Below are 12,310 nucleotides of genomic sequence, written 5' to 3'. Positions count from 1 at the left end.
AGGAAAACATTATGGAAATTACATTTCAATGCTCCCTCTTCAGTTTTATTCATTGCTATATAGTATTATTTAGGGTAGGAAAGATCAAATCAATTATTATACCGTCTTTGGAGAAAACTTATTCTGTGGCTTCTCATATATATTTCATACATGTTTCTTATTTATCTTTAGGAGAAAAGAGCATGTGAGTTTTCTATTTCAGAAATACCCTTAAAAATAGAGAATTCTTCATTAAGATTCCCTTAATAAATTGAAAATGCAAATTGCAGCAAAACTTAATATTGAGCAAAGTTTAAAGTTCTACTTTTAAATGTAACAGTATAGAAATGCTTCTAAAAGTCATTTAGGTACAAATGATGGTTCAAAATCTCTAGTTCTCAAATAATTTTGTGACAGATTAGATGTAATCAGTTTTGTGTTTCTTCACAATATTGAAGGTAACAGGATGCATTATACATATCCATGCATTTTGAAAAAGTTGGTCTAAAAAAATCACAATCTAAAGGCAAAAAGTTGAAAATCAGCTTTGAAAAAGCACTTTTTTTTTAGTAGTCTTTAATTTTAGTAGATGAACAGTTTAACATGAAGCCCATGCATTGTTTATTTGGTTAGTGGCAATTTTTTGAAATTGGTATTGCACATAAGTAAATCTGTACTACAAGAACTAAACGGGTATTCAAATAATGCCCTAGCTTGTGTGAGCCTTTCTGTCTGTACACATGTAAATAGTATCTATTTTGGATAAATTAGCAATTTAAAGATTATGGTTTCACAAATACGTTTGCCATGTGATGAATAAATAATTACAGTGAACCTCTAAGAAAACTGTAATTTGTTAACTGTATTTTGTATTCTGTAATTCGTACAGATAAGGGGGACACGAACTATGTGACCTCTGAATGTCAGTCTTTCAGACATTTTGGTAGCCTTTTGGTTCTTTGAGACCCATCCTGAATCAAGACTTGCTACACAACATACTGTGCCCTACAGAGAGAGTACCTCAAAGAAACTAAATCCTCTTTGCATCTGTCTTGAACAGTTACCATCCTGACTATATGCTTTAACCACTACAGTCAGAATTATGAACAATATTACTCAACCTAGTCACTTTGGATAATGGTTTTTTTCCTCTGTGCAAAGGGCTATAAAAGAAATCACAAACAATCCACATTAAATGCACTGTAACAAAGCAGAGAGTTGCTGCATGAGCTCACCAGGGCAGAGTGCAATATTGCAAGGTTTGTGCTGTGTTTCAGGTCCATCACATGATCTTCCCCCATACTGGGGAGGTATACATGACCTTGTCCTAGTTCTTTGGCCTCGACCACATGTGAATGAACACAAACTCCAAGGTGACCATTCCTCCCAAACGCCATGTACTGCAACAAACCATACAGATTTTAACCAGAAACAGACACACAAGTAACAAAAGGATTTCAAAATAAACAAGATCAATATTTTAAATAGGAGTTATTTTGCCACCTTCAAGGAAATCAGTTCATAGATAAGCTGTATCATAGGAAAACACATACTTCTTAAAACTTAGTTAATTTTAATTTATTATTTTCTCTAATGTATATTTAAAAATATACTTTTGAAACATTATTGTCTAATCTTTAAACTAATCTCACTGTCACAGCTTCTCTTCTTTGGCTGTTTTACACAAGATGTCTTTCCTTTTCAGAAGTTAGTTATGACACCTTTGGTCTTGGACTTGACATGTTTAATAGCCCTGATTTTCAGGAGTCTAGCTTTTGTGAAAATCAAGCATATATTTTCTGTATCAAGGCAACTCTAAAATCTAGAAGCAATAAAAATTAAGATGTCTTGTGAAATTATATTAATAAATGCAGTAATTAATTACTATGTCAATATCAGAAATTGGGGCAGCAATCTTAAATTTTTTTCAATTGTTTAAATTCTGGTGGAAATATGGCGGCAGATGTGCTTGATTATTGTCACCAAAAATTCCAAGACCACATAAGTAAAAGAGATATATACCATTTCCTTACATGAACATAGTCATTAATTTAACAGACAGTAATACATGCTTTACTCTTGGAAAAGCAGTCATTCAATAAACTGCAAATACCTTCAGAGTTCACAATAAATTACAAACTTATACTACTCGTTTTATATGCAAATATTTTATAATATTAGTATAAGGAATCATAGAAGATGAATCTTTCTCTGTTTTAAGCATTTTCTACTACAGGAGAAACTTATATACAATATCCATGTGAGCTTACATACTGTAGCAACCCCTTTACAGAAGAATTCGGTGAAATTTTCTTAAAGTTCTTTACACATACATTCATAAAACAGTTCTATATAAATCGAAAGGCAAACTTTACCTATTTTTCTTCTGCTTTAATAAGAGCAGTTGAACAAATTTAAATTAGGCAATGTCAGAACAGGAATTTAATGATGAGAACTGCAGTAATGTTAAGCATTTAAGAGAAATCCAAAGACTTAATATCCAGAATGAACATCTCAGTACCACATAATTCTGTTTCTGAAGCCCTGTCTGTTTGAAAGGTGTCTGGAGGGGCAAACTGTGTATAATATCTGAGTGCATCAGTAATAATGATTCACAACATTACAGAAAAAATAGATTTTCTATTTTGTCCTCACTTTTTTTCAACACTGTGAAAGAACTTCTCATATATAGGTTTCCTTTGCCCTGAAGGCACATATCCCCTGCCCAGTTTCTACAAATACAACCCTTTTCTTGCAGGAATCAGAATAACATTTCCTGAGGTGAAATTAAGTTGCAAGGCTGTGGAAGGACATTCAGCTCCCTGGCACATTATCACAAATTCATCATTAAGATCAAGGGGAATTCAGCAAGTAGGTAAGTTCGATTGTCTTTCATTTAAAATAAGAAAAATTGTCATTTCAGACACTATGTTGAGATAAAAAGTTTGTTAGTTAACTTCTGAGAAATTGTACCTGACAGAAAACGTCAAACTTTATTCAAGGAAGATTTTAACGCACTGGACAACAGCTCAATCAATGAAAGGTTTTCATTTGGTCACGTAAAAATGGTGAAAAAGGCCACATCCTACATCCTTATTATCTTACTCTAAATATCATATCCATCTGCATTATATTTAAAAAAATAACCCTCAGGAACTGTCCAAATTAATGTTAAAGTGACAGATTTTAATCTAGTTAGTTTACAAACCTTGATTAATTTTGACATTTTTGTCAAAACCAGAAAGTCTTGCACTTCTAAAAATAGTAAATTTTTTACTATACCTGCCCATAACTCTTTTAGTTTCATCTGTTCTCAACAAGTACTATATTTCTACAGCTGTTTTGATTCAGCTATATTATCAGAATATTATTTTCTCATTGGCAAGGTATTAGATTACGAATCCAGACACATCTCTGATTCACAGTTTTTTATCATATAAGCAAAATTAATGAGAAAACAGTTTGTCAGATCAGATTCCAAACAATAGCCAGTAATAAAAATTACATAATTTCATCTCCTGATACCACAACAGTTGATTAAAATGTTTAGATGCAACAAGATTTTTAAAAAGTATAAAACTTAGCTAAACAAAATTAATCCAAATTCTAAAAAGATTATTCTCTAGAAAAAGAATAAATTGAAAAGGTCTTGCCTCTATGTAGACATACAGTGGGGTTTTTCAGGGCACATATAAGTTTAAGGCTATTGCTTAATTTGGAATTTTGATTCCATACTGTCAAAATGTTCTAGGTTAGTTGTCTTTCTTTGAGAACTAAAAAATATGTGCTGAATGGCTCTTTAAAGGTACTGTCTTTAACCAAGAGGATATGTATTTCTTCAGGCAAGAGTTGACTGCATGCTAGCAGCAACAGAGAACAATTCCTATGTGATTTTGGAACTAAACATAAGGCAAAACAAAATGTTTCATTTTGAGTGGACTGAAAGCAGTCTCTATATGTTTGTGGTTTAAATTAAGCTGTGCCAAAAATCATCTTCCATGACAATTTTTATCTCATTAAGTAAAACTTTCACAGCACCTTATTGCATTTATAGACTTTTATGTCTGAAACTAGTAGTCCAATAATTAAATCAAGGATGGAATAGGCATTACACTAAAACAGCACATTACAGAATTGCACAGAATTATCCAGATTATCTTTAAAATAACATCTTAATTTGAAGTTTCTTACCCCTGATTTTTCTTTCTGGTATTTTATTTACATCCTCTTTCTTTAACACTATTTTCTAAATGCAAAAAAATCCCCTATCCCCTATAGCATCTGATAAATTATAGCCAGATGAGCTATGCCAAATTACACCAGATGGAGAGCTGGCCCGCAGAGGAGTTACTGTTTTCTATAACACAGTTTCAGATGCAAGATTCATTATTTGGGACAAAAATATTCAGATTATTGACAGCTTCTCTGTCAAAAACATTGCTAGCACAACAAGTTTGGATTACTGCAAAGCATCTTTCCCATCTCTCTGCCACTCTGTGAACCTAATCATGTTGAAGTGAACACCCACAGTGTTCACAACACACAACTGCTGTGAAGTGGAAGGAGGCGTTAGGCCATGCTGGCCTTCATCCTACAAACATATTTTGTGAGATTTTTATTGGGGTTTAAATGCTTTTGATTTGTTCAGTTTTAAATTGAACAGATACTGAAAAAAATATGGCCATCTTTGTGGTGCAGGTAGGTCCAGTACTGTTTAATATCTTCATCAGTGGCACAGACGGTGGGATTGAGCACACCCTTGGCAAGTCTGCAGACAATGCCAAAATGAGTGACAAACCTGAGGGACAGGATGTCACCCAAAGGGATTTGGACAAGCTGTAGAAGCAGGCCCATGTGAATGATATTAGGTTCAATAAGGCTTAGGGGCAACGCAGGGTGGGAGATAAAGGTATTGAGAGCAGCCCCGCAAAGAAGGACTTCAGGCTGCTTGTCAGTGAGATGTTGGAGCTGAGCCAGCACTGTGCATTTGCAACCCAGAAAGCCAAGTACTTCCTGAACTGCCTCAAAAGTATCATAGCCAGCAGGGTGAGAGAGGAGATTATGTCCCTCTACTCCAGTCTGGTGGGACCCCACCTGGAGCGCATCCTGCTCTGGGATCCTCAGCATAGAAAGACATGAACCTGTTGGAGCAGGTCCAGAGCACTGAAACAGAGATGATCAGAGGGATGGAACATCCTCTCCTATGAAGACAGGATAGAAGAGTTTGGGTTGTTCAGCCTGGAAAAGAGGTCTCCATAGAGACCTTACTGTGGCCTTTCACTGTTTAAAGGGGGTGTCTAAAGAAGATACAGACAAGCTTTTTGTCAGGCTCTGTTGCAATAAGATCAGGGAGAGAAAAAGGGGAGGTAAGTAAAACTATTTTAGCAAATAACACTAGCCAAAGTGTTTGAGAATACAAATGTTTGAAATGGCATAGTGTATTCCTGCTCCTTCCATGTCTTGCTTTACCCCTAAGCCTGAAAATGCTAAGCTACAGTTAGATTTTGTGGCAAAAGGTGTTAAAGGCAATGGGGTAAGGAGAAACAGAAGCTGTGATGATCTGCAGGCATGGAAATCCCATGTTCTTTCCCCTTAAGTTTTAGCTGTTTTAGCTGTTAAAAATTATTCACTAAACTGAAATGAATCAGTAACACCGCACTAATGGATCTTGAGGTGTCTCCACTCACAAAAGAACCAATGAGAATAAAGATTACCTGAGGTATGCTTTGTTGTCTACTATGCTGCACTTCTCTAGAATAGTATTGGTCTGAAATAAATTATGCAAACAGTGGTTCCTTCATTATTTTGCTCAAACTATCAGTAGTACTATTTTGAAATTGAAATACCTATTCCAATACATACATATATATGAAGTTGGTAAATCCCATTTTCCAAATTTTCCAGGACACTGATATCACAGAGAAATATGTTCTCTAACATTCCAGTGAGTATCTTGGGCAGCACATAAAATATGGTAAAGTATATATAAAGAATATCTAAAGGCAATAGACAAAATAGTCTGAAAGCTTTGCATTAGTATTTGCAAGGTTCCTTTAAAGCCCTATGGATAGCTGCATGAAGTACATAAGGTCATCCTGCATATTTTCTTATGTTGAAGGAGCAACGTTTTGATTAGGAAACATTCCAGCTCTCACAATGTCCCCCACCCTTTTACTAATCATTTTGTCAAATGTCTGTTTTAAATACACTAGTATACAGATAATTTTTTTTTTTTTTTATTTTAGTAGATGGACCGGGGTAATTCTATGAACTCTGCAACTTTTTGAGCCAGGATATGTAATGATACATAGAATGATATATAGAATGAGGACAGAGGATATTTGGGCTAATAATTAAAGGGATGTTTGAAAAATTTATTGATCAGTGCCTAGGAAAAGCATATTTCTAAATTGTTAATCTTGCACACTGCTACACAGTAGTGACCCTGTAGTCAGACAGAGAACAACACAAATTAATAAGGTTACAATAACCTATTAATAAGGTTACAATGAGCATGGAACAATATGCAAGATTAAGCCAGAAGACTGATTGTTTAGGAAAGGTAACTGAAGATACATAGAGATTATCAAAATCACCTGTGGTGAGCTGAAAAAGAAAATATCTTGGCAGTGCTGACACTACGAATTCGTGTGAGGCTATAAGGAAACAGTTCCTTTGTGACCTGAGAAATATGGAGCAGTGTTTTGGAGTGAGCATTGTTAAAAATTTGTTTGACCATAATATATCTAAGAATTAATTTTTTCCAGTTAAAATTTGACAGCAAATTAATTACCTTGGCTTTTGCATTGCTTGTTTTTTTTTGTTTTGTTTTGCCTTTTTTTTGTATGAAAACTTAATATCCCTTTCTGGATATAATGAAGATAAAATTCTAAAAATTAGGAGATTTAATCCTTTCCTCTTAGTTAATACTAATTAGCAAGAAATCAGGCAGAACTCATGGTGAGAGGTGGACTGTGTTTTCATGTTCATTCTTCATGTAGTTTCAAATGAATATTTAAATCGATCTTTGATTGTTTGCAATGTTTGTTCATTTCTTTTACAGTTCTCCTCTTTCACTTCTTTTTTTGTACTTGAGAGTTCTTTTGCAGTATTTCCCACCTCTGGCACAATCTAAGCTACTCTAAATGCTTTAGAAATACCTGCCATTTTTGTATGGAAACACTTCCACGTGTAAAGTTTTACCACTTCTGAAGTATTAAAATTCAGTTTTAACTAGACATTTCTACTCTGAAATATTAGAAAATTTCATGTGAATTGATTAGCTTAAGCACAATAGAAAACATTAGATGTTGAAAGCAATTCTTGTTACTATCATGCATCATCTAGAGACAATCTTGTAAGCTGATTTTCATTACAGAGACTCCCTAAATGCTTATAATGCTGATACACAAACTCTGATGGGATCACATGCACTTCCCACTGGCTATTTTTCAACATACAGTAACAACATGAGTTTGATTCTACATATTACTGTTCATTGAGATAAAGACAACAGTTCTCTGTATATGACAATACAGTTTACTTAAAAAATGTACTGAGATTCCCCAGAAGCTGAAGGTGGCTCGCCACCCTCTTGAGATCAAATGTTACAGAGACCTGAGGAATTTGTACTGAATTTGTACTATATACCATCTGAAGGATGGTAGATCGTTTTTGGTTTTGTTTCTTTTTTTTTTTTTGCATTTCATTCACAGCAGAGGAAAAATAATGTAGTCATGAGGCATATGCCTTCCCTCTTGATTCCCATCATAGATTAATCAGATCTACAGATAGAGTCTAAAGAAAGATATGCCCTTTCAGCAACTAACTTGAATATGCCTGTCTCTTCTCCTTTGTGTACAACTACTACTGAACTCCAACGATGTCCAGATCTCTCAGACAAAAGGAGTAGGAAAACTGTGATGCAAGACACTGATGGCCTTTACCGTGTGTCAGATGTAAGAAAGTTACTTTTGTCTGATCTTTTTTTCCTTTGAACTGTAGCTGTTGCCCTTTCTTGCCAGAACAATGTAAAGGGAAGTCCATGAAGACATAACTGTGCATAGAATATTGTCTGGCCCATTCCTAAAGGAGAGTATTCTAAATGGGAAAAACATTGCAGTGTCAAATAATCTATGTTAACCCACTCTCTTAACTAGTCTCTTCTCCTTAATGTATTCATTATCTGGATTTCTTCCCTAGTTTGTCTTTGTACTCATGGTACCTTCTCTTTTCTGAGTGAAAATTAGAGAATATAGACTTTTAGAAAAAAATATGAAACTGTCTGTAAAAAGGTGCTCTTGTTCCATATCTTGGCTGTTCTGAAAATAAAAATAATAACCTACATGCACAGGTTAATAGAATTACAATTCTCTGCTTTAATTAAAATGTCCCCATGAAATCCATGTTAATAACAATAAATAGTAAAAATATATAGTTTCAAATTCTTATCATTATACAGTTCAAAAACATCCACAATTTTATTTATTGGCTGCTAACACTACCTGGACAGAGGGCAGTGTTATTGCAAACCCTTGATTCTCTTAAAGGGCCGCTGCAGTGTGTCCCGTAAGGTGATACACAAGTTCTGGTTCGCACCTGCGACCCTTGACCACAAGTAACTGAACACGTACTCCACTGGGCCCACTCTTCAACACCAGATTCACCTGTATTCAAGACAACAAACAAACATGAATATAGACATAAGTATTAATGACACAGGTTTTTGAGGTTCTTTGGCTGAAGCTCATTATTGTCCGCTCTTATAAATCAAAGAAAAAGGTACCACACAAAAAAAAAAAATTTAAAGTTTTATGGATTAAAGCAGCTGTGAAAATGTGCAATGGATAGAAAACAAGGACACCTACAATGCTGCAATCACATAATGCCTGTCAGAGGGGAACACTTTGATGTCTTGCATCATTTACAAATTTATGAGAACTACTGCCCTTCAACACTTCAGAAACAACACTACACTCAGGATTCTGTAAGAACATAGACAACTCTTTTTACAAAATAGCAAAGGATTTGTCTTTGATATTTATACTTATCCCTCTAGAATTAACGCTTAGTAACAGTTTAAGGAGCCATACCAGTAATGGAATTCCAATGAAAGAAAACCCAGACAAACCAGCCCCTAATATCTTACATTTTCTTTAGTAGAGTCATATAGCATTTGAATGAAGTTCCCTGACAAAGAAAAGCATTTTATTTACTAAAATTTAACCTGAAATGTGGGATGGAAACTTTCATAATTTGCTGCATAAATTTACTCCTTGCTTTTGACCTACAGGTATGCTGAATTCTTGGGTGTGCCAGACCTTGTTATTGCACGTAATATATACCACTATGTTCAAAATTGTCAGATGTGATTTATTAATATCAATAAATATATAAGTATATTAGAAAAGAGGAAATCTTCCTTAATTTTTGAGAGATAGAATATTAAATATTTTTTTTTGAAAGCAAGTAATGCATAAAGTTTTCTTGCATGGATGCTCTGGAAAGAATGCTTGAATTTAATTCTCATGAACAGCTATACACACAGTTCTGGAATTCCTTTCCCAAAGGAATTCATGTTCAGAAAAATAGATCCCTTGAGTATTCTCAGAAAGCAAATGCAAAAATAATGTGAATATACCTCACTGAACAATTTGAGTAAATAATTGTTCATTGATGTTTAGCTTCTTCCGTTAAAATTCAGCATGTAATGTAAAATGGCAGCTGAAACCCTTAATGCATGCTCGATTTTTAAGAGTAAGTCCTTTTTGAAACAAATGGGACTTTCTGTCTTAAAATCAGTGGCATGATAAAACCTGCAGACTTGAAGAGCTTGCTTGAAATTTCAGTGTACATCTAGTCTTCCAAAAGTTCTGATACTGATCACAGTTGAGGGACTGTCTGCAAAGCAGGAATATTCTGGTGCTATCTTCCAAGAATGGAGTAAATGACATACTATTTTTTCAAACTGTGCTCTATAGCAAGAATCTGTGAGTCTCTCCAAGCTGTCTTTCTTTTGGTTGTGTTTTTTTTTTTTCCACAGAGGTCAAGCACAAAACCTTTGCAAAATGATTGTTTCTGCTAGATTTCTAAGATTTAATTCTGAGGCTATTCAATGCTTAAAAAAAAAAAAGTGTTCCTTATTCAGTAAAAAGACAAAATGCGTTATAATTAGCACACAAATCCCTCCGTTTTTAATAAAATTTTATGCAATTCTAAAAATTTCTATGGAAAACCACACAATTATGAGATTTCTACACACAAAAATTCAGCAGTGTTTTTTGTAGTTCTTTATTTGTTAGGTAAAAAAAAAGACAAAAATATCACTGATTATTATTTTACTAGTTCTTGTGACATGAATTTAGCACTTTGATTAGGTAGTTAGACGGCTTAGGTTCAGGTTAGATGATAACATGTTAAATATATTTAATATGTATGTAGACATTAACAATCATAAAATATGTAATATAAGCCCTATATTCATGGTAAAAAGACTAGTATTACTGTGGATTTCTAGGCTAATACTTTTTGTTTTTTCCTACATGTTTGAAGCTTGACTTTGTTAAAATGGTTTAGATAAACAGTCAAGCAGCAGAAAAAGTCTAAACTCTGTTTCTCAAGATGTTCCTCATTATGTAAAACAGTTAAATATACTCAGTGTAAACCATCCATTATTCAACACTGACATGTTGACAGTACATAACTAATAAAATACAGAAATCAAAATTTAAAAAATTATTTTTTTTATATATTAAAATGATAAAAGTGTTACTCTTAACCCTTGGAATATGATGGAAAATAGCAGCAGCATGATGATTACGGTGTTTTCAGAATGTTGTGTAAATGTGTTGAGTGAATTTTGAAATTGGTATTAATTATTAGAAGTTCCGAGAATATATGTACTGTTCATTTACAAAAAAGCATAATCTCTTAATATATGCCATCACATGTAAAGAAGGCTTAAACATTTGCTGGAGGCAGATCCTCCATAGTAACATGATGTACAGTAAAAAAAGAGAAAAATGAAAACAAAATAAAAATCACATTTATCTCACCAGCTGCTTTGCTTCATTTTATATAATGAATTATTATTTTTTTTGGTAATTTTTAATTTTCAGAGTGCTTTATACTGCTTTTAGGATGATTATTACTTATTTTAAAAGATTTAAAAGAAGGGAAATATCTTAACATATATATAATTGTTAATTTACCATTTTCATTTCAGCACATAAAGACTACTATATTTTCTAGAATAAATCTAGGTTGAGTATATAATCTGCAAATATATCTTCCATTGTTTGCTTTTCTCTTATCCATTCTTTTTCTTTTCTGAAATTCTGAAAATTTTGAAAGTGCTACTTTTTATTTACCTTCTTGTTTTCTGTTATTTGAGAACTCTTAAATTTTTATATCAATCATATTAAATCTATAATCTCAAATTATATTTTAGTAAGCTACCAAACTCTTATTCTCCCCTGATGCTTGACACATAAGAGGAAACATAACTTACTGTATGGAAGGCCTCATTGATCTGTGTAAAACTTACCTGCATTATACTCTCTAAATCCCATAACACCTAAGGGAAGGATCAGTCCAAACACATAAAATGACAAATATAGAACAAGAAATTATTCACACAGTATTTTTTAAGAAATGTTTTTACTGCTTCATAATACTCTCCAAAACCAGAAAAATGCATATTTTAATACCACATTTTAAAACTATTCCATTCCCAGCAAAATTTAGTGGATTAAGTCCACAATTTGAACAGTATTAAATGCTTTTCATAAATCTTTTCCAGGACATTTCTCTATTCCTATCTCTCTGCCTTTTGAAAACATGAAAACATTTTGTTGCACTTTTGTATCTGTTTTATTATTACACAAGATAAAATATCAAGGCTTAAAATATAAAACCTGATAAACTCAGTAACCAATTGCTAATAATATTTCTTAGTGGATAAATTAATGCGATAGATATGTTAGAAAAAAACCTTATGAATCAGTTTAGGAAGATATCACAATCATTTTATTGCAAGAATAATGAATGCATTACAGGTGAAGAAAATATGCAATGAGCACTACAAAGGAAAAACAAAATGAAGAGATGAAAATTAGTATGTCCAGAAAGAGCACAAGTATTACTTAAAATGTATTAAGCTGCAACATGGAAAATATATATTTCCCCAAATTTTGGCATCTAAATTTATATGCTTATACATCTCACATGCTTTCAGAACAGGACCTTGCAAACCAATCCTGTATAATTTTGAACGCTCATCTCCCACTCCACACACACAATGTATTGGAAGGTGATGGTACCAGCGCTGCAC

The 12,310-nt window shown here is 33.3% G+C and overlaps 1 protein-coding gene across 25 annotated transcripts in view; it reads right to left on the bottom strand.

The window, feature by feature from the left end:
• The window catches only part of ADGRB3 (adhesion G protein-coupled receptor B3), a 442,973-nt gene that overhangs the window by 248,881 nt on the left and 181,782 nt on the right, over window positions 1-12,310 (bottom strand). For 16 of the 25 annotated variants that reach the window (XM_041714791.2, XM_030269508.4, XM_030269522.4 and 13 more), the window contains 2 exons: window positions 8,484-8,645; window positions 1,215-1,379 (listed from right to left, as the gene is read on the bottom strand). In XM_041714791.2, coding sequence (XP_041570725.1) covers window positions 1,215-1,379; window positions 8,484-8,645 — 327 coding nt within the window. Of the gene's footprint in view, window positions 1-1,214; window positions 1,380-8,483; window positions 8,646-11,524; window positions 11,555-12,310 lie in introns of all 25 variants that reach the window. The other 9 variants (XM_030269498.4, XM_030269499.4, XM_072926502.1 and 6 more) reach the window with 1 other exon arrangement.

The sequence above is a fragment of the Taeniopygia guttata genome, chromosome 3, assembly GCF_048771995.1.
Source record: "Taeniopygia guttata chromosome 3, bTaeGut7.mat, whole genome shotgun sequence".
NCBI lineage: Eukaryota > Metazoa > Chordata > Aves > Passeriformes > Estrildidae > Taeniopygia > Taeniopygia guttata.
This window is presented reverse-complemented; position numbering and strand designations above follow the sequence as displayed.